The following is a 27,689-nucleotide window of genomic DNA, read 5'->3' on the forward strand; positions in this document are numbered from 1 at the left end:
GCCTCATTGCCTCCACGCCGATCTCCAACACCGCCCCCACCCCCTCCACAGCGACGCACTACAAAGACGTCTAAGGTCCCGGCGGCAAAGAAGACCCCAAGAAAAAGAGTTATTTCTCAAGAAATACTTCCTGAAAAGACTGATGAGCAAATAGCAGCTGAAGAAGACAAAAAAGTAAAAGATTTTTTTATAGATATCAAAAACAAGAGTCAAGCAAAGCTTAAGGAGAAGCCGTACTTTTACATACCACGAGATGTGCTGAGGCAGAAGGTCGATGCTCACAAGAAAAAGATGATTGAACTTCGTAAGCCTTCGCCACTATCAGACTATGACCGCTCCCTCGTGAAGTCACATGATGCAGATAAGAAAAGGAAAAGAGCATCAGGGAAGGATGTCCCACAGCTCGGACAACAGAAGCAACCAATGCAAAATCTTGTTGTTGCTAATGAATATGGTTCCAACATAGAAGTCTATCGACCAGACAACTCTGGAGAAGTGTCGGTTCAAGCCCTTAATGCTTTTTTTAAAGATACTGGTTTAACCTTGGATCAATTGACGGGCAAAGCTCCAATCCAGAACCTGGAAGTTGATACCTAGAAGACTTATAAATATGGCAAAAGTCTATACAACCCTACGGCTCTGAATGAATTGGGTACGCAAATGTACTTGCTCAACAAGTGGTACATGCAGGCGTGTGGCAGGGGTGAGCAGTGGATCTTTGTCAGATTTAGAGACCATCATTACTTCCGTGGCGATGACATCTTACATATTAGTTTTGAAGAATTGCATCAACTATTCCACTTGGACGCTCTGGACAAATCAATCATGAGCTCCTTTTGTTTGTAAGTGATTCTTACTTTTATTTAATAAACTCACTTCTATGCGTACGTGTATATAATTATCCTCACATGTAACTTATATTTATATATAGATTCTAGATGTCAGAGCTCCAAAGAATACAAGACACCAGTGTTGGCTTCATTGATCCTTATATCGTATTCAAAACCGATATTATTGTCAAGGACCACTGGGTATCTGAAGCACAGACGAATATCATGAAGTTCTTTGTGAAGCAGCACGACAAGACAACAATACTTTTCCCGTACAACTTTGAGTAAGTGTTAATAATAATGTAGTCTACACATTTTATGTAATATCAATACAACTTATATGCATGTACGTGTGTGTATAAACCAATGCAGTTTTCACTGGATACTCATTGTCATTGAGTTAAACTCAAGTCGGTTACTAATCTTTGACTCGTTGAGAAAAGAACGTGCACTATACCAAGATATGATAGACATTATCCAGGGGTAATTTCGATCTCTCGCGCACAACTATTATTGAATAGACTTTGCCATAATTTATTAACGATCGTACATTATTGGTCGCACAGGGTTTGGAAAGAGTTTATTCGGCAACATCGCAAGGATTGCAAGGCACCACTTAATGTAGTTGAAATACCAGTAAGTTGTACTATATACACTTCCCCACGTGTTTAATTACTATATCGTACTTCAATTTACGTGTGAGATGATGAGAATAATCTTCTTCTCGTACAGTGGTGTTTGCGGCAGGAACCAGGTAATAACTTGTGTGGATACTACGTTTGTGAATTTATCACTGCGCACATAAGAAGAACTCCTGAAGATGTCCTCAGAGTACGTATATATCAATTTTTATTTATTTTTAAATGAATATATATACATATATGTGTATTAATACTTTTCCTTTTATTTCAAATGCAAGACTGAATGGTTGAAACGAAGGGTCATGCAAAAAGACCATCTGAAAGCAGTTCAAGAGTCAATAGCAGGATATCTTCTAGAAAAAGTGCTAAATCCCAACGGCGAGTTCTACTTTGATCTTAAGGAATAAATGATGTAAATTAAATGTTTATTGATATCGTTATTTTCGAGAACAAGATTATGAAAGTGTTGTATATATACATATATATATATATCTATAATATATATAGTTTCATACTTTATTCGAATATAATAATGCTCAAGATGAGAATTAGATGTAATTATATGCATGCGTGTATTTATATTAGCAACGTAGAATACGTACATAAAAACATATTATATATTAAACAAATACGTGTAACTGAACTGAAAACAAATTAAACAAAAAAAAAGAAAAAGAAAAGGAACCTTTAGTCCCGGTTGGGGTTACCAACCGGGACTAAAGGGTGAACCATTAGTCCCGGTTGGTAACCCCAACCGGGACTAAAGGGTGCGCCAGGTTCGCTCGGCTGGAGGGCCTTTAGTCCCGGTTGGTGTTACCAACCGGGACTAAAGGTCCCTCTTTAATCCCGGCTCGATGACCCGGGACTGAAGGTTCCACCTTTAGTCCCGGGATCGTTGTCCCGGCGCGGTAACCGGGACTAAAGGCTGTTACCGCCCGGGACAACAGGTCCATTCTGTAGTAGTGGCAAGTGCCCCGTGGCCAGCTGAACTGGAGATACTCCCGTGCATAAACCCCCTTTGGTTTGACCTTTTCTTCTATCAAGCTTCGTTTGGAAACCTAAATCCCCGTGGATGTCCCCGCGTTTTCTCCGGGCGACAAGGCCCGTGTGGAAGTTAGCCACGGCTAGATTTCCCTGCATTTGGATGCCCATGCGAAGAGGGAGCTCAATCCAAGCCGTGCCTTTTCCGTGGGGCAGCTCCTCCCGCACGCTTAGGTCTAGGCAACTTTTCCCCACGCTAGACGACATGGAGACGAACAAAGCTTCCCACCTCCGCCGCTGCTCGTCGTCCTCGCCCTACCACCGCCTCCATCGACGCGTCCTAGGCCAATCGCTGCCATCCTCGGCCCACCTCCATCGACGTCGGCCCCGCCGCCTCGGCCCCCATCGCCAGCACAGCCTTCCTTGCCTCATCTCTGCTTGCCTCGCCCTCGATACATGACTGCCGAGGTCTCCTCACTGCTAACATGCGACCGTCGCCACCTTCATCTCCAGCTTCAAGGTCCACTCTAGGTCAGCTTCAAGGTCCACAGTATGAGCATGTAGAACTTGGTGAGTCTAGTGAGTGGATGTGATGCATACATGTTAAATTAGCGCACTAGGTATCTCTGATGAACCCAATGATCAGTGAAATCAAAACCAAACTCAAAGGATTTAGAATTGGAAGGGTTTGGAGTTTTTAGTAAGGCACCGGAGCACTCCGATGTGGCACTGGAGTGGGGTGGGCACCGAAGCTTACCTATTGTGCAACTGTTGAACTCACAATAGACTACATGCATCTTATCTTCCGATGTGCACCGGAGTGCTCACACCAGAGATTAGGAAACAGTGTACAACAAATGGGTGACTCAGAACAAGCTACGCATCAGAGCGTATGCACAGAGACTACTCGAGAGGTGTTTGGTGCTAACCGTAGTGAGGTGTTGGGAGCCCACCGGAGTGACTATATAGTAAAGGCTAGTTTCAGAATGTGAGCCGAAGGACGCACTGGAACTCTTCGGTGCAAAACTCAAATGCGCACCGGATATCTCCGATGCATGCAATTTCGCTGAGTAGAGTTCAAATGGCTAGTTTTCATGGTGTGGCATATATATACCCCTCTCCTCTCATGCCTTATAGCTCTTTTGGACATCTCAGGAGTTAGCTACACATATTGGGTTCCAAGAGAGAGCTCAGGCCTATTGGAGTGGTTTGGAATTCATAATCAAAGATTAAGGACTCCATTAGTACTTAAGGAGTAGCAAGTGTGCATCCAGTCCTCTCATTAGCCTTGGTTAGGTCAAGTGAGAATTTGTGCTTGTTATTCTTGGTGATCACCATCACTTAGATGGCTTAGTGATGTTGTGGAGCTTGGTGATCTTTCAGTGGTGACTGTGAGAGGGTCAAGTTGTTGTTGTACATGACACCGATGATATCCGTTGTTCCGGAGTGGAGAATGATCAACCACTAGAGAACATTTGGTCCTTGCACGGATCAAATGGGAGCGATACCCTTGCATTAGTGCTCCAACTAGGACAAGCGGACAATGCCAACTCTCCTATACTAGGGAAAACATCGATGTGTTCATTTCCCCTTTACTTTCCACATTTACTTTCTTAGAATTGCGATGTTAATGTAAGGTTAGAACTTAGGGCGTAAAACTTTTGTGCGGTGCGTATAGAAAATACTTGATAGGCACATAGGTAGAACTTGGCTAAGCGATAGGTTCAGTTTCTATAAAAAAATAGATTCGCCCAATTCAAAATCAACCCCCTCCCTCCACACACACACACATATATACAAAGATATACATATATATATATATATATATATATATATATATATATATATATATATATATATATATATATATATATATATATATATATATATATATAGAGAGAGAGAGAGAGAGAGAGAGACTCTTGAGCATCTTGGCACTTTCAAGAGTTAAAACTCAAATACCAAAAATTCACTGGTGATAAGTGTTTTTGTAGCAAGAGCACATTGTTAAGTTGTTGCTGATAATTCAGCCTGTTCGGTTGGCTGGTTCGTATCGTTGCTGGTTTATTTATATGAGAGAGAAGTACTGCTGGCTGGTTCATTGAAACAGTGTCCATGTGAGGGGGCTGGCCAGCCCAGCCAGCCCCAGCCGATCATGCTGAAAAGTGCCACCAAGCTCGTCCATAATATTGAAGATGTTGACAAGCCAGGTAGGCAGGTAGCCACTAAGCCTACAAAAATGGGCTCGAATTTTGACCCTCTTTCCCATTGTTCACTTTTTTATATAGAAAAAGTATTGATGACCAGCACGAAAAGATTCAAATTGGTCCTCTTCCAATAAGTTCTACTTTGCACTGGCCCCGTGCCTACACGGTCCATGCAAGTCTGGGACATTCTTTTGAATGAACGAAATAATACCGATGACCTCAGTGGCTGAGTCAAGGTCTCTTTAATCCTTGTGCGGTAATTATTTGTTGACGGCCTAAGTCAATGGCTGGTTGGTACATGCATGCGGTTCTTCTATTTCTGCATATGTATGTATATAATTCAAGACCACTGGGGTGGGTACAACAACATATGGGCGTTTGGAGCCTCACTAACACAAGATGAGTCTCTTTGCCTTTAAGATGTCCCTAGTGCTTCTTCTTGTCTTGCCAAACGTTCTCTCTTGCGCAATTTCTATGGCGAGCCAACTGGATCATCAAGCAGACATGCTGCTCCGATGGAAATCAAGCCTGCTGGTGCTGGGTGACCCCTACTCCCGTGGCTGCCTGTAAAAATGGAGCAACAACACCAGCCCATGTAACTGGACTGGCGTTACCTGCAGTGCTATGGTGCATCACGGCCGTGGTCCAAGTGATGTTATCCACACTACCGGAAACGGCTTATTTGCCGACGGCCGGGAGGTTTGCCGATGGCCAGAGAATAAGCCATCGGCAGACCACAGGATTTGCCGATGGCAAAGCAGAGCCATCGGCAAAGATGTTTTGCCGACGGTCCAGACATCGGCAAAGACAGGCCATTGCCAAAGCCGACCTTTGCCGACGGCAAAGCCATCGGCAAACCCGAGCCATCGGCAAATACTAATCTTTGCCGACGGCCAGGCCATCGGCAACGTCTGACCATCGGCAAAATTGGCCCAGGGCAGACGCCGGCCGACGCCGTGCCCTTTGCCGATGGCCTTGCCGTCAGGCCGTCGGCAAAAGGGAAGGCTATGCCGACGGCTGCGGCCATCGGCATAGACAGGCCACGTGGCCACCTCAGGAGCTGCCGGGCCCACCGTGTACAGCTCGTCGCTCGGGCCAGAGAAGTACACCAGCCCGGTCGTCTACGACAAGCTCACCAAGTACGCCGCAGCAGCTCGAAAGCGCCATGGCGATGACTACGACCCCGCCACCGAGCCCCTGGACACTGACCTCGTGATGAGGATTGGAGGAGGGAAGCAGCACGGCCGGTACTTTATGGCCAACAGCGTCATCGACCCGTCGTCTGTTCAGACGCTGAGCCAGATCCGCAAAGAAGACCGGCAAAGGGGGGGCGGATCGCAGATCCCCATAGCGCCTCGGCAGCAGAGCAGCGCGCAGATGATGACAACACTTCAGGTAAGTGGAGTTTCATTCGTCGTTCACTCGTTTCACGCATGATGTACCTTGCCTTCAAATACCATCAACCATTCTGGTGTAATATTGCAGGCCACGGTCCAAGAGCTGCAGGCGGCCCAGGCAGCCCAGGCGGCTATCCAGGCGCAGCGGGATGCGGCCCATCAGGAGCAGCTACTGGCACTTACGCAGCACTACCAGAGACAATTGGCGGACCTGTCCCTACACTTCCGGGCCCAGATCCCGGGAATGCAGGAGCCTCCTGCCTCGATCTTCGCTCCACCACCGGTAGTTCCACTGCCTGTTCCTGTACCTGGTTAGGTGAGTACAATGATTGTCGCTTTAGCTTGTGCGGCCAGCCTACATGTACTAATTACATCACTTGGTCTTTGTGCAGGCACCGTCGGCGGGTTCGAACCCGACTCCAAGTGGTAGCCCTCCACTGGGTCCTTCTCCACCGCACGGCTGGGCACCTTACCAGAGCTTCCCCACGCAGCCGTACGTCTGGCCTCCTCCACAGTCGCAGGGGTACTCCTCCTGGCCACAGCAGGGGCACTACGGGACTCCAGGCGTCTGTCCGCAGCAGCTGGGCAGTACTGGCAGTACGGTTTGGCCCCGCAGTCGAGTTGGTCGCAGCGGGAGCAAGGTGGGGGCACGACTCCGAGTTGGTCTCCGTGGGAGCAAGGTGGTGGGGGCTCTGGGACCCCTGGGGACGGCGCCTCGAGCTAGGTACTACACTTGTCGCTTTTGGACCTTGTATGGATGACTATGTATGGATGACGATCGACATTTGTCGCTTGTGTATGGATGACTTGGAGGATATGTGGGTACCATGCTATATATGTGATGTGCGGATGAAAATGGTATTTTGTTGCTATATATGTGGGTCATATGCTATATATGTGATGTATGTGTTGAAATGTCGTGGAAATGCAAGCAAAACAGAAAAGGAATGAAAAAAAATTCCCAGGTTTGCCGATGGCTAGCCGTCGGCAAACCTGAGATTACTTGTCAGCAAATCCCAGGTTTGCCGACGGCTTCCTAGGCCGTCGGCAAAATGACCATAACTTTGCCGATGGCCGGCCGTCGGCAAAAATAGTTTGCCGACGACCGTGGCCGTCGCCATAGAAATTCCAAAAAAAAATAAAAAACGCTTTGCCGATGGCCGTGCCGCGTCAGCCGTCGGCAAAGCCGCCGTCAGCCTAACGGCGCGTCGGCTGACGTGGCGCCTTTGCCGATTGCTGATGTGGCCATCGGCAAAGCTTTGCCGATGGCCTGACAGTTGGCCGTCGGCAAACCTCCCTTTGCCGAAGAAATGTCTGCCGATGGCTCTTTGCCGACGGCCACGTCGGATTGCCATCGGCAAAGCCTTTGCCGATGGCAATCCAGACTTCGCCGATGGCTGCGGGCCATCGGCAAACAAGCCGGATCCGGTAGTGCCAGGTTGTGACAAACATATCCCTTCCAGGGTGTTACCTTGAGGGCACGTTGGATCAGCTCCACTTTGCAGACTTGTCTGAGCTCTCTGTTTTGGATCTCTCCAATAATTTTCTCTCCGGATATGTCCCAGCATCCATAGAGCTCTTGGATCTTTCTAGGAATGAAATAAATGGTCCCATTCCTGGAAGCATAGGAAATTTAACAAGGTTAGAGCTCTTGGATCTTTCCAACAATCAAATAAGTGGTTGCATACCTTCATCCTTTGGGAAATTGACCTCTCTAACTAAGATTGCACTTGAATCCAATCAGATGAATGGTATTCTGCCACCAGAGGTAGGATTGCTATCTAATCTCTCATATCTAGATTTGAGTAGCAATAAGCTTACCGGAAGCATTCCACCTCAGATAGGACAATGCCAGTTTTTGTCATCTTTGTGCATGTCAAATAACTTACTGACAGGACCAATACCAGAAGAGCTTGGGAATTGTTCTGAGTTATGTGGGTTGGATTTGAGCAGAAATATTTTGAGTGGTGCCATCCCCGTGACTCTTTCAAAGCTACAGCAATTGCACAATCTGGATTTATCATACAACAGCTTGAGTGGCAGAACCATTACCTTTTCAGTCAAAACCAGGGTTGTGCTTGACCACAATATGGATATATGTGGTGACCCAGAGTATGGCTTGACACCGTTGATGAGGACATCAACACCAATGATACATCCACGCCGACACAAGTACCAGTTTCTGGTCCTATTACTCGCACCCGTGCTCATCAACTTAATCATCAAGTAAGTTCACTCTTGAGTTTCTGTCCATCATATTTAGACCATGGAGACGCGTGCACTCTTGTTTTGGTTAGGAACCAGGGAGAGGACAGAAAGGGAAAAAGATTCGCGCAGGCTGGATTCGGACTCCAGTACAGTTTCAACTTGTGATGGTCACCACGGTCGCATACGGACTCAGATTGGGGCGTTCAAGCACTTCATGGAATCCTCATGAAGTCTATTTTCATATGGATCTAGAATCAAGTCCATATCTGTTTTGAGGCAGCCGCAATGATCGAATTACTACTGAGAGGTTTTCTGTCCAAAGGTACTGCGTCACCTTAGTTTGCCCAATAGGCCGTTTATCAAGTCGGGTCCATTAGGGACGCGTCCTAGGGTTGGAGCACGACCCCAATACCCTGGTGGTCATCCCTCCACCTTCATATACCCCTTAGCCACCACCAAGAACAGTTGGGTTTTGTTTTGTTGAAAGTTTAGCCATTGCTACTTCCTTGTAGACGCGAGTGTTGACTAGACCATCCGTTTTACTTGATTCAGAACCCCAACTTTGTGAGTTCAGATTGGTTTTTCATCTCCATATTTGCAATTGAGTTGCTTGTTCTACTTGTTCTTGCTTGTTCCTCGATTGCTTGCAGGAATTACCCTAGTGGTTTGGTTGATCGTGCTCCACAAGATCGCGACGGTCATTGGAGGTGATGCATCGGTTGCTAAGGCGCAGCATCCTTGGATGGTTGTAGTTGGACCGTGAACGTCATCTCCATCCCCAAATCGAGTTATCCACCTTCTCTCATCGAAAGATCGGGATTCACCCTAGCGGGTTCATACCAGCCATGTCGCGCAACAGAGTTTGACAAAAGAATCAAGGAAGAAAAAACCAATAAGCATGTTATGGCACTAATTCTTACTTTTGCTTTCTTTTGCTTCATCTTTCTAGTGGTTCTAGGATGCATGGCAATTGTTTATAGGAGGAGAAAATTTTCCAAAGTCATCGATGAAAAGAAATCTCAAGGTATGGTCTCCATATGGAATTTTGATGGGAAGATTGCATTCCAAGACATACTAGACGCAATAGAATGTTTTGATGAAAAATACTGCATCGGTGTTGGAGGATACGGGTCTGTCTTCAGGGCTGAGCTCCAAGGAAGGAGTATCTATGCTATCAAACTCCTCCACTCTGTTGAAGACTACACTAATGAGAAATCATTTCATGCTGAGATCCAAGTGCTGACAAAAGTAAGGCACCGGTGCATAGTCAAGCTGTATGGATACTGTTCACACTCAAAGTGCAAATTCCTTGTGTACGATCTCATTGAAAGGGGAAGTTTAGCATCCAATTTGCAGGAGGAACAGCTTGCCAAGGAGCTCGACTGGTCGAAAAGGATCGCCATTGTGAAAGACGTGGCTCAAGCTCTCTCCTATGTGATACACCCATTATACATCGTGATATCAAAAGTAGCAATATCATGTTGGACCGTGATTTCAAGGCTTGTGTCTCAGATTTTGGTATGACTAGGAAGTTGAAGAAGCACAGTTGCTCAAGTTGGAGTACCATCTTTGCAGGGACATGTGGCTATATAGCCCCAGGTACAAACCGTCAGTCCTGCACCATACAAAATCCACCTGATTATGCAGTTTTGTTACATATATATGCTGATTCATGGTTCTATTTATTTTCGCAGAACTGTCATCTACCATGGTGTTTACAGAGAAATGTGATGTCTATAGCTTTGGTGTGGTCGTCATGGAAGTAGTCATGGGTAAGCACCCAGGTGATCTACTACTTCCATTCTTCTGCCAAACAGAGATTCATATGAAGCTCGACGATATATTGGACAAGCGCATCATAGAACCAAAGAGCGACGAGGAGAAAGACATAATCCTGCTCGTTCTGGTGGCTTTTGCCTGCAAGTCTGCCCAAAAGCCAGGCCAACAATGGAGCAGGTACATCAAGCATTCACAAACAGAATCTGCCCAACAGCCATCCTCCTGAGGCCAATTCACGACGTCAAATTACAAGATTTGCATATCTGCCGCACCATACAAAATATATGATGGTTTATAACCTCCACACTTGCTTATAGTATATGGTGCATGTGCAAGTATCTTGTGCCAATTTTTCAGACTAATATATTCAATAATGGGTATAGGTATTGGTACATAAAACTTCTATTCAGGCAACAAGTAATAACCATGATGCATCCAAATATTATCAGAACTGCAACAAGGAATAGCATAGTCTGGACTTATAAAATTCGATCACTGTCAGTATATTCCTTTACTGCATGCTTGTACATGAGTAAGCTGTCCAGTGAAGATATATTGACGTTATCTTTTATTACTAAGTACAGGGTTCTCTCTTGTTAATGTGATTCTTTTCATACAAAACATATATGTTGACAAAATCGTTCGGAGGGCCATCCTTTTACTCGTTTGCAGCTTTCTGGAGCCCATCCCAGGTTGTGATCTTCTCTCTAGGCTTATTTCTCAGCTGCCCTGCCATCCTTTCCATGGAATCAATCTTCTCCCAGCCACTGAATGGCACAAAACGGACATTCTTTTGTTCTAGGATCTCAAGAAGTCCTGTCCTTCCATGCTTCTTCGAATCAGATGGGGGCCTTAATACACCCTTCTTATCATCTTCAAGAATGCTAGCCACCTGTTTGTTAACCCATAAGCCAAACAAGTCATAATAGCCTATAAAAATGGCCATTAAATATAATAACAACCTCAAATGTGAAACATTTCAATTTGACGGTCTTGAGGTTTCTGTTCTGTGTCATGAACATGGAAAAACAACTATTCTTCCCCCAACAATACTAATAAAACTGTATATTGTATAATTCTTAACATTCTGTGTCACAATTAAATGTTGGTCCTGAACAGAATCAAGCTACTTCAAGATATAATTGCCAATGTAAGTTTGTCAGAAAAGAACCAAAAACAATCTGATATGGGTGTTTGCAAAGCTTAGCAAACTAAGTTCCTTGGGTCCACCCATGGTTTCTGAGGCATTGTGGCGTCCAGTGGTGCTGGGGGTACACCTTGGTGACTCCTCAAAAATCATGGGTCCACCACATAGAGAATGAAAGATAGCAATGGAACAAAGGTACCTACTGTTTCTTCTGCACAGTGGAGATTTGTTGCAACAATCCCAGTTGGTCCTCTCTTTAACCATCCTATCACGTACAGGCCTCTTTCTACTGTGGCAGTCTCTGATTCGCTGCTCAGGACTCTTCCTCTTAAATTTGGCACAACTCCTAAAATTAAACAAAGGCCATCATGCAAAAATAATTGCATATGCTCTTGATGGATCAAAAAGAAAAACAGAAAGAGTGTACAAGCTCCTAGGTATAAGGAAAAAGAAAAATGAAATTTTATGCACCTCTGTTTTTGTCGAAAGGCAAACCTTGTACAGGCAAGGATTTGTAACCAATACTTTTCAAGACCAGACTAAGAAGAAGGTAGCAGATTAGACGGGTCTTAAAAATCTATGGTTAAGCAGTCAAAAAAAAAGAACAGGAAAGCATAAACATGAGCCAAAGCACTTACCCACATTTTAGGTCTTCAAACTCACCAGTTCCAACAGCGACCTGCTTCCCAGTTACTTCATCACCTACATAACAAACAAGAATACTTATGAGAAAGCTCAAGAGGAAAATGACAAAGAAGATTCATTTCAATACCCGCTACGTCAGACCTTTTAAAACTGTCTTCTCAAGTTGAACAGCACCAATCGTGGAACCATTTTCTGCAGGGATGAACCTGGTAGGCCTTCTGAAAAACACAAAATGAAGCTCCTTTTGGTCATTGTAATTGTTGCCCCCATGCGCACTTGCAGCTTTCGACAGCAACTCATAAACTCTTCTTTGGATTCTACTATTCCTCATCTCCTCCTGCAAACAGATAGCAAGCTTTCCTTCATCAGAAGCAAAGAAAAGGTGAAAGGCAACTAGGTAAATCAATTTATAGGACTGTTGAAAGCAGAATATTTAAATAGTGAGACATTATGAAGCAGCAGCCTTATAATTGCTGTGGGTTTAGTACCAGCAAATGATTAGCTCATAACATTTGCAACCAATATCTCATACCGGTAGCTGTACGAACACTTGCCTATAATCAATACAATACTAGTTACACAAAAAAATGCCTAAAATCAACACAAGACAACATAAAATGGCCCTAACTGCCACGATAAAGCAGAAACTCCTGATCCTAAATTAGCCATTTTCAGAAACCCAGGATGGGGAGAGAGAGAGAGATCACTTACACAGCTTAAAATGAAAAGGTAAACCATGCTACAGGTAATAACACACATTACAACACAAACCTCATCCGCAGGTGTGGTCAAAAGATCAGCTTCCTTGATGCAAATGCGAACATTTTTCAAACCTGCATGGACACTATGTCAAACTTAGTATGACAACATGACAATGAGATAGACTAATATAAAAATACCATGTGTCAAATGTCAAACACTGCAAGTATTCAATTATTCTTTAAATACCTAAAATTTCACGCAACTCCTTTGCTGTGCAAGCTGCCTGTACTGGACCCCGTCGCCCAACCAAATATACCTTCCTTTACATGCAACATTAATTGAGAACTAAGTATTATGTAATATCAGTAAAAGTTATCTATCAGTAAACCATAAAGTAAAATGTCAGTCTGGTTCATTATTAAAGTGAAAAGATACCTTATCGTGCTTCCACGTAGAGCATCCAATGCATAATCAGTAATGTCTGTAGTAGCCAACTCAGCTTTACAGCGTAAAAGAATACGAGCAACATCCAGAGCAACATTTCCCTGCAATTAATCGTGTTACAGCAACTTGTGTTCATAAAAGTATTTCAAGAAAAAGTAATGAAAATTAAGGTATATGAGCAGCACAAATTCAAATGAAATTATAGATCAACTGTATATCAAGGTTAAATAAAAGTGTCATTGTGACAAAGTTCTCTTGGCCCCAAGATGTTGGTACTCTGTTTGAATGCTATTACATATGAGCAAAATCGAAAAACGAAAATACCTGACCAAGGACAACAGCAGATTCTGTGTTTTTCAAATCAGGACACAAGTCGCACATGTCTGGATGTCCATTGTACCACCAGACAAACTCTCGAGCTGAATGAATTCCTTTCAGGTCCTATAATACAATGATGATACTAGAAGTAAACAGATCCATCTAAAAGTGAGATAATCACAAGAATGTAGACAATTAAGATGCTAGCATTGTAAACGCCACATCCACCTTGCTCACTACTAAACCCTTGCTACTGCAATATTTGATTAAATATAGCGAATAGCAATAAGATTACAGTTAGAATGATGTTATTGAACCATAAGCAATATTTGAATAACCACCACGAGCTGTGGCATAAAGATTGACAATAGTAGTCAAAAGTCATACCTCTCCAGGAATACCAAGTGACCTATCACTTTCTGCACCATAAGCAAGAACAACCTGTTGATCAATAAATAAAATCTCAACCATTTACTTATGTAAGTTATGGATAAAAATTACATAACAGAAATGAGAAAGGTGATACTGTGATATCCTCATGGGTAACGGAAATTTGATCTGAGGTTAAAACTTACAGCATGATATGTTTTGTGAAGCTCTGACAGAGATATATCCCTTCCCAGAGTTACATTCCCAAAGAATGAACAGCGTCCATTTGCAGCTACACGAGAAAATTGATTCACCACAATCTGTTGGAAAGTTGAAGGTAAAATTAAGTAGGCAAATTTATGAACAGCTTATGTAGTGTCATAAGCACAAAAGATTGGAAAGTAAGGCACAATCAAATAATGACAAGGCTGTTCCTAGCATGCCCCAAGCACTAGTTAATTGATTAGCAAAAGGTCTTTGCATTTCATGAATGAAACAATATTTTTCTATAATCAGATTACACAACACTAAGTGACTAAATAGAAACACGTCACTAACTCTAAACCAGTATTTTTCACTTAGTTGCAGTTGTTGAAAGATAAAAAGTTGATTGATTTTCAGTTCCAAAATTAGACAACAACAATGGTAAATGCCCACCTTTGTTTCTGGATGATCTGGAGCCACTCCAGAACGGACTAGGCCAAATGGTGTGGGTAGCCTATCAATTATATCAACCTGTGCTCCTTCATGACCCTTCAACATCTGCTTAATCCACAAAAGGAGCACCCAATCAACAACGCAGAAAAACACATAATAAATATTAATAAAAATAACTCTGAAGAACACATATCCAACAGAAATGCCTTAAAAGTAGTGGGTAGGAAATATGGTTCAAGTGAGATCATATAAATCTGAATCCCATGACCTTATCGTTATTTTAGCATTTGAACCTTATACAGAATTTTGCAGATTGGTAAACTAATATTCCACCAGAGCATATGGAACTAAGAGTATTACTACTGAAATTCCTACACACACTAAAACTGGAATGCAGCACACATCATGGCTAAATATTAAAGGAATCATCAACTACTAAGAAGCAAATACTCATGGAGGATGGATGAGCACAGCCAACACAAAGGCCTTCAAAGCAAGAACCATGCGATCAACAACATAAAAACGGACCACGAGTCGTGAAACCCCCTACCCTGTCGGCGGTGTAGAACCCGGCGGGGCCGCTGCCAACGACGCAGACATGGAGCTGCTCCGGTGCGGAGGCAGAGAAGCCCCTCATCGGCCCCTGGACAAGCAGCGGCCGCAGCCTACCCACCGCGCGGGAGAGGAACCACAACCCGCGGGCCATCTGAGAGGCGCCGACTGGACCGGCGACCACGCCAGAGAGACTGGAGCCGTGCACAGGGGTGGCTTGCTGCCCGTGTTTCACAAGTAAAGTAATGCTCACTTGCCATATAGTATAGTAGTTCCAGTGTTTTCACAAACATTCACAAATTGCAATCAATAATACATTCAAATGGAAAGCCAATTGACCAAACTATCTTACAAATTTGGTTCACTGTTGGTGGCTTGCTGAAGACCCTAATAGGTCAGACCTTCTCCTTCCTCAGTGCCTCTGCAGATTGCTGAAGTGCTGCTGCCAGCATAGGCTCTGTCCTACACTCGCTCAGCAGCCAAGGCAGCCGCAACCCCGAGGCGCAGGCGCCTAGTCGCGCTGCCGGCTGCGGTCCCGCCCGCCACGGGCAGCGCAGGCGCAGCGTACCGGCTGCCGCTGCCCAGCCGTGGTCCTCCTAGCCGGCGCTCTTCAGACGCCCGCGCCCAGAGCCCTTGCCTGGCCCTGCGCACGCCGGAGGGATGAGGGAGTACAGGCCGCCGCCCGCTAGGTTTGGTTGGGATTTTGGAGGGAGAAGCAGAAGCCGGCCGACGGAAGGAGAGCGATGCGCGTGGGGGAGAAACAGAAACTGTCAAGGTGCAGAAATATTGGGCCATTGGGCCTTGTTGGGCCATCGGGGTACAAGGAAAGAGCCAGAGCCTGTTTGGAATTCTCCTCAACTTACCGTGTATAAAATAAAAATCAGAGAAATAGACTCAAACTCTGCCTTTCCCTTCTCCCATGCATTGTTTACATTTGAAGTGGAAGGTTGGTAAAAAATACTCCCTCCATCTCAAATTGTAAGTCATTCCAAGAATCTTGGAAAGTCAAACTTTTTCAAGTTTGACTAAAATTATAGAGAGAAACACAAAGATTGATGACATCAAATAGGTATAATATGAAAATATAACTAATGAAGAATCTAATGATACTTACTTGGTATGATAAATACTATTATTTTGTTATATAAATTTGGTCAAACTTGAAAAACTTTGACTCTCCAAGATTCTTGGAATGACTTACAATTTGGGATGGAGGGAGTAACATAGATGCTAGCTTCCGGACGGCTGAACCATTTTCCCGCACCCTGTTTCTCGTGTCTGCTTGGCCACACCGCCCGCATGTCTCCCGCACCGCCCAACCGTGCACGAGGACCGTTCGCCCAGCGCCCAAATAGCTGCAGCAAGTGGCTGTGATAAGTGGGTCATATTCAACATGTGTAATATTTGATTTACTTTTAAAACATTCAAATAAAACACTTATGACATACGTTCGAAACAGCCGAAACACCTACAATATACGTCTGAAACACTTGCAAAACATTAGAAAAAAAAACTTAAAAACATGTGTATATCCATCGCAAACATTGCAATATCCAGATAAAAGCACTTGCAACTTACGTATAACACTTGCATATATATGCAACATCCAGATCTACTTTTACAACATCTAAATAAAATGCTTGGAACATACATCAAAAAACAAATTAAACATTTGGAACATACACTTGAAACATAATGAAAAGCATCTAGGCTCCTAGTTGAGTTTCGGTGATTAATGACAATACTAGATTACTATGACTAACGTGTGTTTTGAAGAGGCAATTAGGTTAAGTCATGGTAATGGTAATTGATTGGACAATCATGGTTGTCATGTCTCTATGATGGAAATCATTTCAGTTTTCAAAGGATGGACAACAAGGTTAAGGATGGACTAGTTCTAGGTGTCGTTTGGTGTTGAAGAGACACTTAGAGTTGTTTAGAACCTTGTTTTTCCTTTGGTCGTACTATTAAGGGAGGTATGCATCAGTAGCTTGACCTAGGTGAGTCTAGTGGGTTAGGTGTGGTGCACACTTATCACATCTAGCACTAAATAGCTCATGAGTAGCCCTAAGATCAATTGAAGCAAACTTCGTTCACATATGATTTCGAGTTGGAAGTAAATGGATGGTCAAATGTTAACCGGACGCTGGTCCAGTTGTGACCGGACACTGGCTGTAGAGTTCGATCAATTCATTTGATTAAGGAGAAGCCATCTGGTTACGACCGGACGCTGAGTGAAATGTGACCGGACGCTGGGTGTCAAAGTACGGTCAACTCCAATAAGGTCCCAGAGAAGGAGAATCCTGATCGGACGCGTCTGGTCAGTGCTGATCGGATGCGTCCGGTCAGTGCTGACCGGACGCTGGTCAGGTTTCGGTTACTGACCAGACGCTGAACAACAAAGTGACCGGACTCTGGGTGCCAGCGTCCGGTCAACATCAGTAAGGTTCTAGAGAGCAGTTTTCTTGACCGGACGTAGGTCAGAGTCCGGACACAACTTAACGGCTCTGTGGCGAGGATAATTGATAGGAGCGTCCGGTCATCTTGACCAGAGCGTTCGGTCACCCCGCAGAACGCTGACGCAACCTCCTAATGGTTTGTTTTGAATGAGCGGGTATAAATACTTCCTCTATTCATCCAAGGGAGGTCTCTTGCCCATTTGATAAGCTAAGAAACATCCTTGAGAGTGCTTTGGAGAGCAAGAGCCTAGTGAGGTGATTGAGATTTGATAATACAAGATTAAGGCCTCATTAGTGCAAGGAGAGTAACAAGTGTGTATCCACCCTTCTCATTAGGCTTGTTGTGGTCAAGTGAGAGTTCGTGCTTGTTACTCTTGGTGATTGCCATCACCTAGACGGCTTGGTGGTGATCGAGAGTTTGGTGATCATCTAGCGGAGCTTGTGGATGACCCAACTCAAGTTGTGAGCTGTTGTGGGTGATTCACCATGATGGAGTGTCGAAAAATCAGCCCGTAGAGAGCACTTGATCCTTGCGCGGATTAAGGGGGAGCTACACCCTTGTGCGGGTGTTCCAACGATGACTAGTAGGGAGTGGCGACTCTTCGATACCTCGACAAAACATCGTCGTGTTTCTTCTCCTCTCTTTACTTTGAGAAATTCATTTCTTGTCTTTACTTTCTTAGAATTACCGTGCTAAAGTAGGATTGAAACTTAGGGTGCTAAACTTTTATGTGGTAGATCAATAGAATCACATTCTAGGCACAAGGGGTGAAGTGGGCTAAGTGTTGGGTTTAATTATTGCAAAGAATTTTAGAATTAGCCCAATTCACCCCCTCTTGGGCATCTTGATCCTTTCACATACGTGTATAGCGATTGGAACATGTCCAACATCCCGATCTACTTTTGCATCCAACATCGGTATAAAACACTTGCAACATACCTCTGAAACATCTGAAACACTCGAAGCATATGCTTGCAACATGTGCTTTGAGCATAATGTCACCTTGATGTCTGGATGAATGGAGGTTCGTCGTTGCAGAGGTCGACGCCGGCGTGGAGGTCAGTGGCAACACATGGAGCTTGCGTTGGCATGGAGGTAGGTGACCGTGCGGAGGTCAGCAACGGCGCATGGAGCTCGCAGCGACACGGAGGTTGGCGATGGCGCATATAGCTCGTGGTGGCGCGGAGGTCAACGGTGGCATAGAGGTTCGACGCGGGTATCTCACCGGTGGATGGAGCGTAGCCACGGCAGGCAGCACGACTTTGGGCTAGGGCTCACGGCGGCGCATGGAGCTCACGATGGCATGAAGGTCCGGCACAGGCATCTCGTCAGTGGATGGAGCACAACAACCACGGTAGGAGCAGCGACTCCAGGGGGGCGCGGGCTGGGGCGTGCGGCGCCTAGCATAGGCGGGCGCGGAGTGGTCTGGTCCATCCATCATTCCACATGCCCTATAGGGAGCATTTTGGTAAAAATAAGGCCCCTTTGACATAGCTCAACTTCACCACTAAAGTCATTTTTTGGATTTATATCTTCATGAGTAGCTTTCTTGGTGAAGTTGAGCTATTTTCATGACCCATTTGGCAAAACAACTTCACACAGTGGACCAAAAGAATAAAATTACTATAATCCCCTTACTTTCTTTTCATTCTCTTTCTTCCCATCGTCTTCTCCTACACGTTTAATTTACCAAACAACTCACAACAGCTCATGAAGTTATTGAGGAAGTTGTGCCAAACAGGGCCTAACACTAATTCCTCAACCAAGCCCTGTGTTTCTCTTAATCTCTTCTCTCCCATCTTACCGACCTCCTCCTTTCTCCTCCCATGGCTCGTCCTCCACACCACCACTGGCCTCCTCCTCCTCAAACTCACCCTCCACGCCACCATCAAGCTCTTTCTCTCACGCTTATCTACATTGTCGACAAGCTCCTTTTCCTCGCATCGGTGGTTGTCCTTCTTACGCTCTACCCATGATCCATCGGTGTCATCTTATTTCTCCCTGCGCTCCTCCGCACTATCGCCGAGCTCTTTCCCCCATGCTTCTTTGTGCCTCCATAATTTAATGTAACAGATTACGTATAAATTGTTGTAAAAGGGTTTCAACAATTTTTGAACAAATTTACTATTTTTTTTGTAGTTAAAATAAATTTAAACATGCTTACTGAAACTAACTCAAATTTGAACTAAATGGCCTCAAATTCAATTAAAAATCACACAAAATATATCAAAGGACATATATTTCATCATACTAGTTGAAAATAGATAAAAAAAATTAAAATGTTCGTTAGAAATTGATGGACCAGGGTTCTAGGGGTTCCCCACGGGGGTACAACTTGGATGGGCCCTGGGATGGCAAGGTGGCGTGGACTTCAAGCTATTCCAAGTCGACTTAGTTGGCTTACTATGAAACTAGATTCCGTAATAGGACTAGGACTCTTTTCTTGTAACCGACTAGGACTAGAAACGTGCCCTTACATCTCCCCTATATAAAGAGAGGTATGATGCACCCCCTTATAACCCTAACAATCATACAATCAATCCAACGCAAAAGGCTACACGTCGACTGGACGTAAAGGCTATTACTCGATAAGAGGGCCCGAACCAATATAAATCGTTCGTTTCTTTACGTTTACCGTCGAGTTCTGCGTACACTGAAGCCCTCCAAACACCATCCTGAGTACCCCATGATGGGTTGTCGGTCATCAAACAACGACAGCTAGCGCGCCAGGTAGGGGCTTTCGGTGACTTCACGATCAAGAGCTCGGTGGACCTCGATAACATGATTTTCTCGATGGGAGTCACTTTCATCTTTGGCTCCTAGATCTACAAGGCTGATGACAATGACAAGCTCCAAAGTTGTCTCATAGAGATGCTTGATATGATCCCGCTAGGGTTTGTTCCTGATCTTTTGATGAGAGGTGTGGGATAACTCGATTGATGGGTGGAGACGACGTTCATGGCCCAACTACAGCCTTCCAAGCTGCGCCTTAGCAACCGATGCACCACCTCCAATGCTACCACGATCTTGTGGAGCGCGTCACCCGGCCAATAGGCACTCGTCCTACAAGCAATCGAAGAACTAGCAAGAACAAGTATAGCAAGTACTGAATTACTAGATGTAGATGAAAGTTTCAAACTCAATCTCAATTAAGGTGGGGTTCCGAAGACAAGAAGACGGGCGGTTGATCCAGCACGCGCGCTTATAAGCAAGTAGCGAGAGCTAAACTTGATCTAAACAAAACCCACCTATTCTTGGTGGTGGCTAAGGAGTATATGAAGGTGGAAGGATGACCAGGGGGGTGTTGGGGTCATTCTCCAACCCTAGGACGCGTCCCTAATGGACCCAACTTGATACACGGCCCATTGGACCAAACTAAGGTGACACAGCACCTTTGGACAGATAAGCTCTCAGTCGTAATTCAGTCATTGCGGCCACCTCAAAAAAGATATGGACTTGATTCTAGATCCATATGAAAATAGACTTCATAAGGATTCCATGAAGTACTTGAATGCCCCAATCCGAGTCCGTATACAACCGTGGTGACCATCGCAAGTTGGAGTTGTCTTGGAGTCTGAATTCAGCCTCCGCGAATCCTTGTCCCTTTCGGTCCTCTCCCTGGTTCCTAACCAAAACAAGAGTGCACGCGTCTCCATGGTCTAAATATGATGGACAGGAACTCAAGAGTGAACTTACTTGATGATTAATGTGATGAGCACGGGCGCGAGTAATAGGACTAGAAACTGGTACTCGTGTCGGTGTGGATGTATCGTTGGTGTTGATGTCCTCATCATCCTCCCCTTCTTGCATTTGAGTCATCCTCGACTCAAGCTCGTCTTCTTCTCCCAAATATGGCTTCAAATCTACAATGTTAAATGTGGGACTAACCCCAAATTCTACAGGCAGATCGAGTTTATATGCATTATCATTAATTTTCTCTAACACTTTAAATGGTCCATCAGCCTTAGGCATCAATTTAGACTTTCTGAAATCAGGAAACCTATCCTTTCTCAAGTGCAACCAAACTAAATCTCTAAGTTCAATTTCCCTTGACTACGAATATGCTTCAAAGACTCATGATCAGAATGAATAACAAACTCTTTGGGCCACAAGTAATGCTGCCATGTTTCTAATGTGCAAACAAGAGCATACAATTCCTTATCATATGTAGAATAATTTAGAACAGTCCCGCTCAATTTTTCACTAAAATACGCAATAGGTTGGCCTTCTTGTAACAAAACACCACCCAGTCCAATTCTGCTAGCATCACATTCAAGCTTAAAAGTCTTATTAAAATCAGGAAGTTGGAGGAGAGGTGCATGTGTCAACTTATCTTTTAGCATATTGAAAGAGTTCTCTTGTACTTTGCCCCAACTAAAAGGCACTCCCTTCTTTGTAAGCTCATTCAAAGGTGCAGCAATGGTACTAAAGTCCTTCACAAATCAGCGATAGAAACCAGCAAGTCCTAGGAAACTCTGCACTTGTGTGATAGTCTTTGGTACAGGCCATCCCTGTATAGCTTCTACCTTGGCTTGATCAACCTCAATTCCCTATGGAGTCACAACATAGCCAAGAAAAGACACTCGATCGATGCAAAAGGTGCACTTCTCAAGGTTACCAAATAAACGTGCATTTCGTAAAGCATTAAAAACAACACGTAAGTGATCAAGATGTTCATCCATAGATTTGCTGTAAATCAATATATCATCAAAGTAGACTACAACAAATTTTCCAATGAAAGCATGCAGAACCTCGTTCATTAACCTCATGAAGGTACTAGGTGCATTAGTTAACCCAAAAGGCATGACTAACCACTCATATAAACCAAATTTAGTTTTGAAAGCAGTTTTCCATTCATCTCCCAATTTCATACGAATCTGGTGGTACCCACTTCGCAAATCAACTTTGGAAAACACATTAGCACCACTCAGTTCATCAAGCATATCATCCAATCGTGGAATAGGGTGTCGATATCGAATGGTGATATTATTAATAGCTCTACAATCAACACACATACGCCATGTTCCATCTTTCTTAGGCACTAAAATGACAGGAACAGCACAAGGACTAAGGGACTCATGCACATAACCTTTGTTCAGTAGTTCTTGCACTTGTCATTGAATTTCCTTTGTTTCTTCTGGATTAGTCCTGTATGGCGCATGGTTTGGCAAAGATGCACCAGGAATAAGATCAATTTGGTGCTCAATCCCTCGTATTGGTGGCAGCCCCGCTAGTATCTCACTTGGAAAAACATCTAAAAACTCCTGCAAAATGTTAGCAACAGCAGGGGGCAAAGAATGCTGCATATCATGAACTAAAATCAAAGCACCCTTGCATACCAAAACATATGCAACAGAAGTGGAAGCAACCAATTCATTAATATCAGATTTAGTAGCAAGCAAGCAATGTCCTTTCAATCTTATCTCATCTTTGTTACTACTAACAGATTTAACATTTTTATCGATCTCAGATTTAGTTTTCTTAGCTTTAGCAACATCATCACGCACAATAGCTTCAGGAGACATAGGAAGCAAAACAATTTTCTTATCATGGTGTATGAGAGAATACATATTTGATCTACCATGATGCATACAATCTGTATCAAATTGCCATGGTCTACCTAGCAGAATATGACAAGCTTCCATAGGCACAACATCACACTCAACAACATCATGATATGATCCAATAGCAAAATGAATTCGTACCAATCTCGTTACCTTAACCTTACCACTATTGTTGAGCCATCGAATGTGATATGGATGTGGATGCAGTTTGGTTGTAAGTGCAAGCTTCTCTACCATATCGCTGCTAGCTAAGTTGTTGTAGCTACCTCCATCAATTATCAAACAGCACGAACACTCTTTAATGACACACTTTGTTTGGAACAGTGTATGCCGCTGATTTTGCTCCACCTTCTCCATTTGTGCGCTAAGCACATGCTGCATAAGGAGGCTCTCATAATGATCTGCATCCTCTGCACCAATCTGCTCTTCTGGTTGTTCCTCACTTCCTACATGGTCAGCAGCAAGCAAAGCAAGTGTATCTTCATCAAAATCACTAGCAGAGGAATACCCACCATCATCTTTGATGACCATAACACACTTGCTTGGATAGTCACGCATCACATGTCCATATCCCTTGCACCGGTGACACTGAATGTCTCTTGTTCTACCTATAGATGCCATGGATGAAGCACTCGCAGCAGGCTTCTAGGTCGTCTTTGCCACTAAATTTGCAGAAGTAGCACGAGGTTTGTCACTGGATGTTGGCATAGGAGCACGTGTAGTTGGAGTAGTAGTCATGTGGGGCTACCATGAATTAGTTTTCCCTACAAAAATATTATTCTTGGCACTGGCACATCGCCCCTACACTTCCCTTTTAGCTTTACAAGCAAGATGAAACAAACGGGTTACGTTAGTGTATTCTTTATAATCAAGGATGTCCCGGATTTCACGATTTAACCCACCCAAAAATCTTGCCATAGCAGGTTCCTCATCCTTATCTAAATTACAACACAACATACCCATTTGCAATTCTTGATAATATTCTTCTACACTTTTAGCACCCTATCTCAGTTGTTGCAATTTATTTAACAAATCATGTGCATAGTAAGAAGGAACAAATCTGGCCCTCATGATTTGTTTCAAAGCATTCCAAGTTCATGGTATGTTATTAGGATTTTTCTTGCCATGTTCTATCCACCAAACAGTAGCAAAATCAGTAAACTCACTAGTAGCAGCCCTAACACGTGTATTCTCAGGAAATTCATGACATGCAAACTTTTGATCAATGGTAATTTCCTAAGTAATGTATGCATCAGGATCATATTTACCATCAAAAGGAGGTATCTTAAATTTTATCTTACTGAAAGCATCATTATTATTGGATAGCTCACGTCGGCGGTGACCACCCATACCTCTATGATTATGGCGTAGGCGACGCCGGTCACGAGTGTCATGAGCATCATGTTCAGTATTAGCAGTATAATCATCATCATAATTATCTTCGAGTCGCTCTTCGTCCTTGTTGTCTTCGTTATGCTCCTCTTTGTCTTTCGTGTGGAAGTCATCAAAATGCTTCAGAAGAGTAGCAAGGCTTCTGTCCATACGGGCAACAGATGCCTCCAATCCTGTAAGCTTGGTGGTGGAGGCAAGTTGGGTGGCCTCCAATTGCCGAATCTTGTCATTGGTCACCTATAAATCTTGATCAAGTCCTTCTGTATGCAGCTGCACTTGCCTTGTAAAATGTTGAATGATGCCCTTGGTGCGAGGAGATTGTGGCCTCTTGTTAACATCCTCTGATCCTGACATGGTTTAAAAGACAAGGGCAATAAGAAAACAGATGAAGAAATAAAAGCCCTACAGCTATTAGGATGTAGCTAATGCAAGGCACTCACTCTCAACCTATTACAAAAGCTCTTACTAATTCTTACCTTGCTCAATAGGAGGGAACGACAACCAACAAGTCTGCAACCGTGGAATGAAGTGTATCGGTGCCGCAACAACAACACCTGTCAAGCTATAGTCGAAATATGTGGAGCTATAGGTGGGCTGAAGCAAGGAAGTACTAGCACCACGTTAGTCACAAAAGCAAGCTGAATAATCGTTCAACGGTGGTACTATGCTGGTCCTAGCCTAGACCATGCTAGAGACACGAGCCTGGCCACAAAGGAGGTCACAACACACCACCGAAAACAATGGAGAAACACAACGAACAGCCCCCCTTTTTCCCCTTTTTTTCCTATTTTTTTCTCTTTTTTCTCTTCTTTTTTTTTCTTTTTTCTGGGGATCCTCAAAACTGATTATATAAACAAAAATACTTCATAGGAGTCACACACCACATAAACTTTTTCCGAAGGATAGGGGTATTCCGGACTAAAAACCGAGCCAAAACTTTCTCTCTCTCTCTCTAGAGTAAAAAACCGAGCCAAAACGTATATGTAGGTCATGGAGAGTTTGAGTATAAGTAGGACTACTGCTGCACAAAGATGTACTCAGATTCGGTCTCACAACAGCAACTAGGCAGCTGTCAATTCGGACTAAAAACTGATTCCAACTCGAACTCAACACCACATGGGATTCGATCTCAAACTCATATTCCTACTCGGTCTTGAACACAAGGATTATTCGGATTCAGCCAACAGAAGGTTTATATGTTAGCACACGGCTGTGACTAGAACGTGACAAGAACTCAAAACTCTAAAGGACAAAAACTAAGACCAGCAACTTGACACAACCGATGTAGCCGACGACTCAACAAGCCCTAACTAAGCAGTGCTAGCAAAGGCTCAAAGGGTTTATAGGATCACGGTAAAACTAATCTACTATATTTTTTTTGGCTTTTCTGGACTATAGAAAAAATTAGAACAATGAAGGATTGGAAGACTCTCACCGATAAACCCTTCTCTAATACCAACTGATATGATCCCGCTAGGGTTTGTTCCTAATCTTTTGATGAGAGGTGTGGGATAACTTTATTGATGGGTGGAGACGACGTTCACGGCCCGACTACAGCCTTCCAAGCTGCGCCTTAGCAACCGATACACCACCTCCAATGGCTACCATGATCTTGTGGAGCGCGTCACCCGGCCAATAGGGCACTCGTCCTGCAAGCAATCAAAGAACTAGCAAGAACAAGTATAGCAAGTACTGAATTACTAGATGTAGATGAAAGTTTCAAACTCAATCTCAATTAAGGTGGGGTTCCGAAGACAAGAAGACGGGCGGCTAATCCAGCACGCATGCTTACAAGCAAGTAGCGAGAGCTAAACTTGATCTAAACAAAACCCGCCTATTCTTGGTGGTGGCTAAGGAGTATATGAAGGTGGAAGGACGACCAGGGGGGTGTTGGGGTCATTCTCCAACCCTAGGACGCATCCCTAATGGACCCAACTTGATACACGGCCCATTGGACCAAACTAAGGTGACGCAGCACCTTTGGACAGACAAGCTCTTAGTCGTAATTCAGTCATTGTGGCTGCCTCAAAATAGATATGGACTTGATTCTAGATCCATATGAAAATAGACTTCATAAGGATTCCATGAAGTACTTAAACGCCCCAATCTGAGTCCGTATGCGACCGTGGTGACCATCACAAGTTGGAGCTGTCCTAGAGTCCGAATTCAGCCTCCACGAATCATTGTCCCTTTCGGTCCTCTCCCTGGTTCCTAACCAAAACAAGAGTGCACACGTCTCCATGGTCTAAATATGATGGACAGGAACTCAAGAGTGAACTTACTTGATGATTAATGTGACGAGCACGGGCGTGAGTAATAGGACTAGAAACTGGTACTCGTGTCGGTGTGGATGTATCGTTGGTGTTGATGTCCTCATCAATGCTGATGCCTCAAGCCTTACCAGACGTCTCGACGACCATGATGGATCAACTTGCCGAGAAGTTTTTGCACCTCTCAATTTCTAATTCAACTCGAGCTCAGGAGGTCACCATCAACCATGACTCCTGCTTGGACATGTTACCTTTGTCCGAGCTAGAGATCCTATCTAAAGTCCAACATGAAGACCCAGTTCATTTTCCACTCGGACTCAAGAATTCATCCTCAATCCATCAAGATACGATCAGTTACCTTATGCAGTCGGAGCCGGAGATCCCTCTTATGGGTGCCCATAGAGGTTTGGTTTTATCCATCACACCTAAAGGAGGCATCATCCATTGGATGGGTGCTTGACCTAGCACTTCTTTAACTGGTCCATCTCATCTAGTTAGCATGGTGGAACTCTTTCCTTATCAGGATGGCAGAACTCTTCCAGCAGACAACAATGATCACGGTTCTATAGAGATCTTGGACATTGTGATGACTATAGAATCTAGAACTCACTTGGCCACAAGTCACTCTAGAGAGGTATTTATGGCTGGGCAACCACCTTAGATCCCTAGCCTAACCCTCTAGATATCCACGATGGAGAGAAAACCTTGTCTGACATCTCCCCGGACACTATGCCACCCAACGGAGAGACGGGTGAGCAGAAGACGGCTAGGGAAAGGAAGAACAAAGCTCGATAGGCTTGGCACAACCGCACACAACACTGTAGGGAGGAGTGGAAGTGGTATCAATCGGCTTGTCGAGATGTTGAAAGATGATGCTTGGCTACAGAAGCAGCATATGAACAACATCTATGGGATAAAGCAGAATGATAGCGCCAAGACCATGATGTCGTCAGAGCCTATGCATCACGCAACCTTAAGCCTGAGTTCATGGAAGTAGCTAGCCACAAGGTCTTTACTATGCCCTACGCCAATGTCTATGCCCTGGTAGAAGAGATGGCAGCCATAGAAAACCCTACTCCAGATCAGCAATGACTCAAAGTCATTTTGGAATCCACAGTCCTTCAGA

The 27,689-nt window shown here is 44.1% G+C and overlaps 1 protein-coding gene and 1 pseudogene across 2 annotated transcripts; one reads left to right on the plus strand and one right to left on the minus strand.

The window, feature by feature from the left end:
• The first annotated feature begins 4,607 nt into the window (after positions 1-4,607).
• Positions 4,608-10,510, plus strand: LOC136465504 (probable leucine-rich repeat receptor-like protein kinase At1g35710; annotated as a pseudogene).
• LOC136463218 (NADPH:adrenodoxin oxidoreductase, mitochondrial-like) lies at positions 10,395-15,605 on the minus strand. 2 transcript variants are annotated; one of them, XM_066462234.1, is made up of 14 exons: positions 15,230-15,605; positions 14,876-15,097; positions 14,326-14,430; positions 13,875-13,988; positions 13,687-13,740; positions 13,306-13,422; positions 12,973-13,082; positions 12,784-12,857; positions 12,607-12,668; positions 11,977-12,172; positions 11,829-11,892; positions 11,662-11,729; positions 11,394-11,536; positions 10,395-10,935 (listed from the first exon to the last, which is right to left on the minus strand). In XM_066462234.1, the coding sequence occupies exons 2-14, from the start codon at positions 15,029-15,031 to the stop codon at positions 10,702-10,704; spliced, it is 1,497 nt and encodes a 498-aa protein (XP_066318331.1). In that variant the 5' UTR covers positions 15,032-15,097; positions 15,230-15,605; the 3' UTR covers positions 10,395-10,701. The 2 variants fall into 2 exon arrangements, with proteins under 2 accessions (XP_066318331.1, XP_066318332.1); XM_066462235.1 differs by lacking the exon at positions 14,876-15,097.
• Positions 15,606-27,689: the final 12,084 nt, after the last annotated feature.

The sequence above is a fragment of the Miscanthus floridulus genome, chromosome 7 (assembly GCF_019320115.1).
Source record: "Miscanthus floridulus cultivar M001 chromosome 7, ASM1932011v1, whole genome shotgun sequence".
NCBI classification, from domain to species: domain Eukaryota; kingdom Viridiplantae; phylum Streptophyta; class Magnoliopsida; order Poales; family Poaceae; genus Miscanthus; species Miscanthus floridulus.

Excerpts from the sequence above, each read along its gene's own strand:
- LOC136463218 (XM_066462234.1), bottom strand. The coding sequence starts at position 15,031 with ATGGCCCGCGGGTTGTGGTTCCTCTCCCGCGCGGTGGGTAGGCTGCGG. Across the intron at positions 14,431-14,875 it reads GGTTCTACACCGCCGACAGG|ATGTTGAAGGGTCATGAAGG; the intron begins GTAGGGGGTTTC and ends TGGATTAAGCAG. Across the intron at positions 12,858-12,972 it reads CTACGTGGAAGCACGATAAG|GAAGGTATATTTGGTTGGGC; the intron begins GTATCTTTTCAC and ends TTGCATGTAAAG.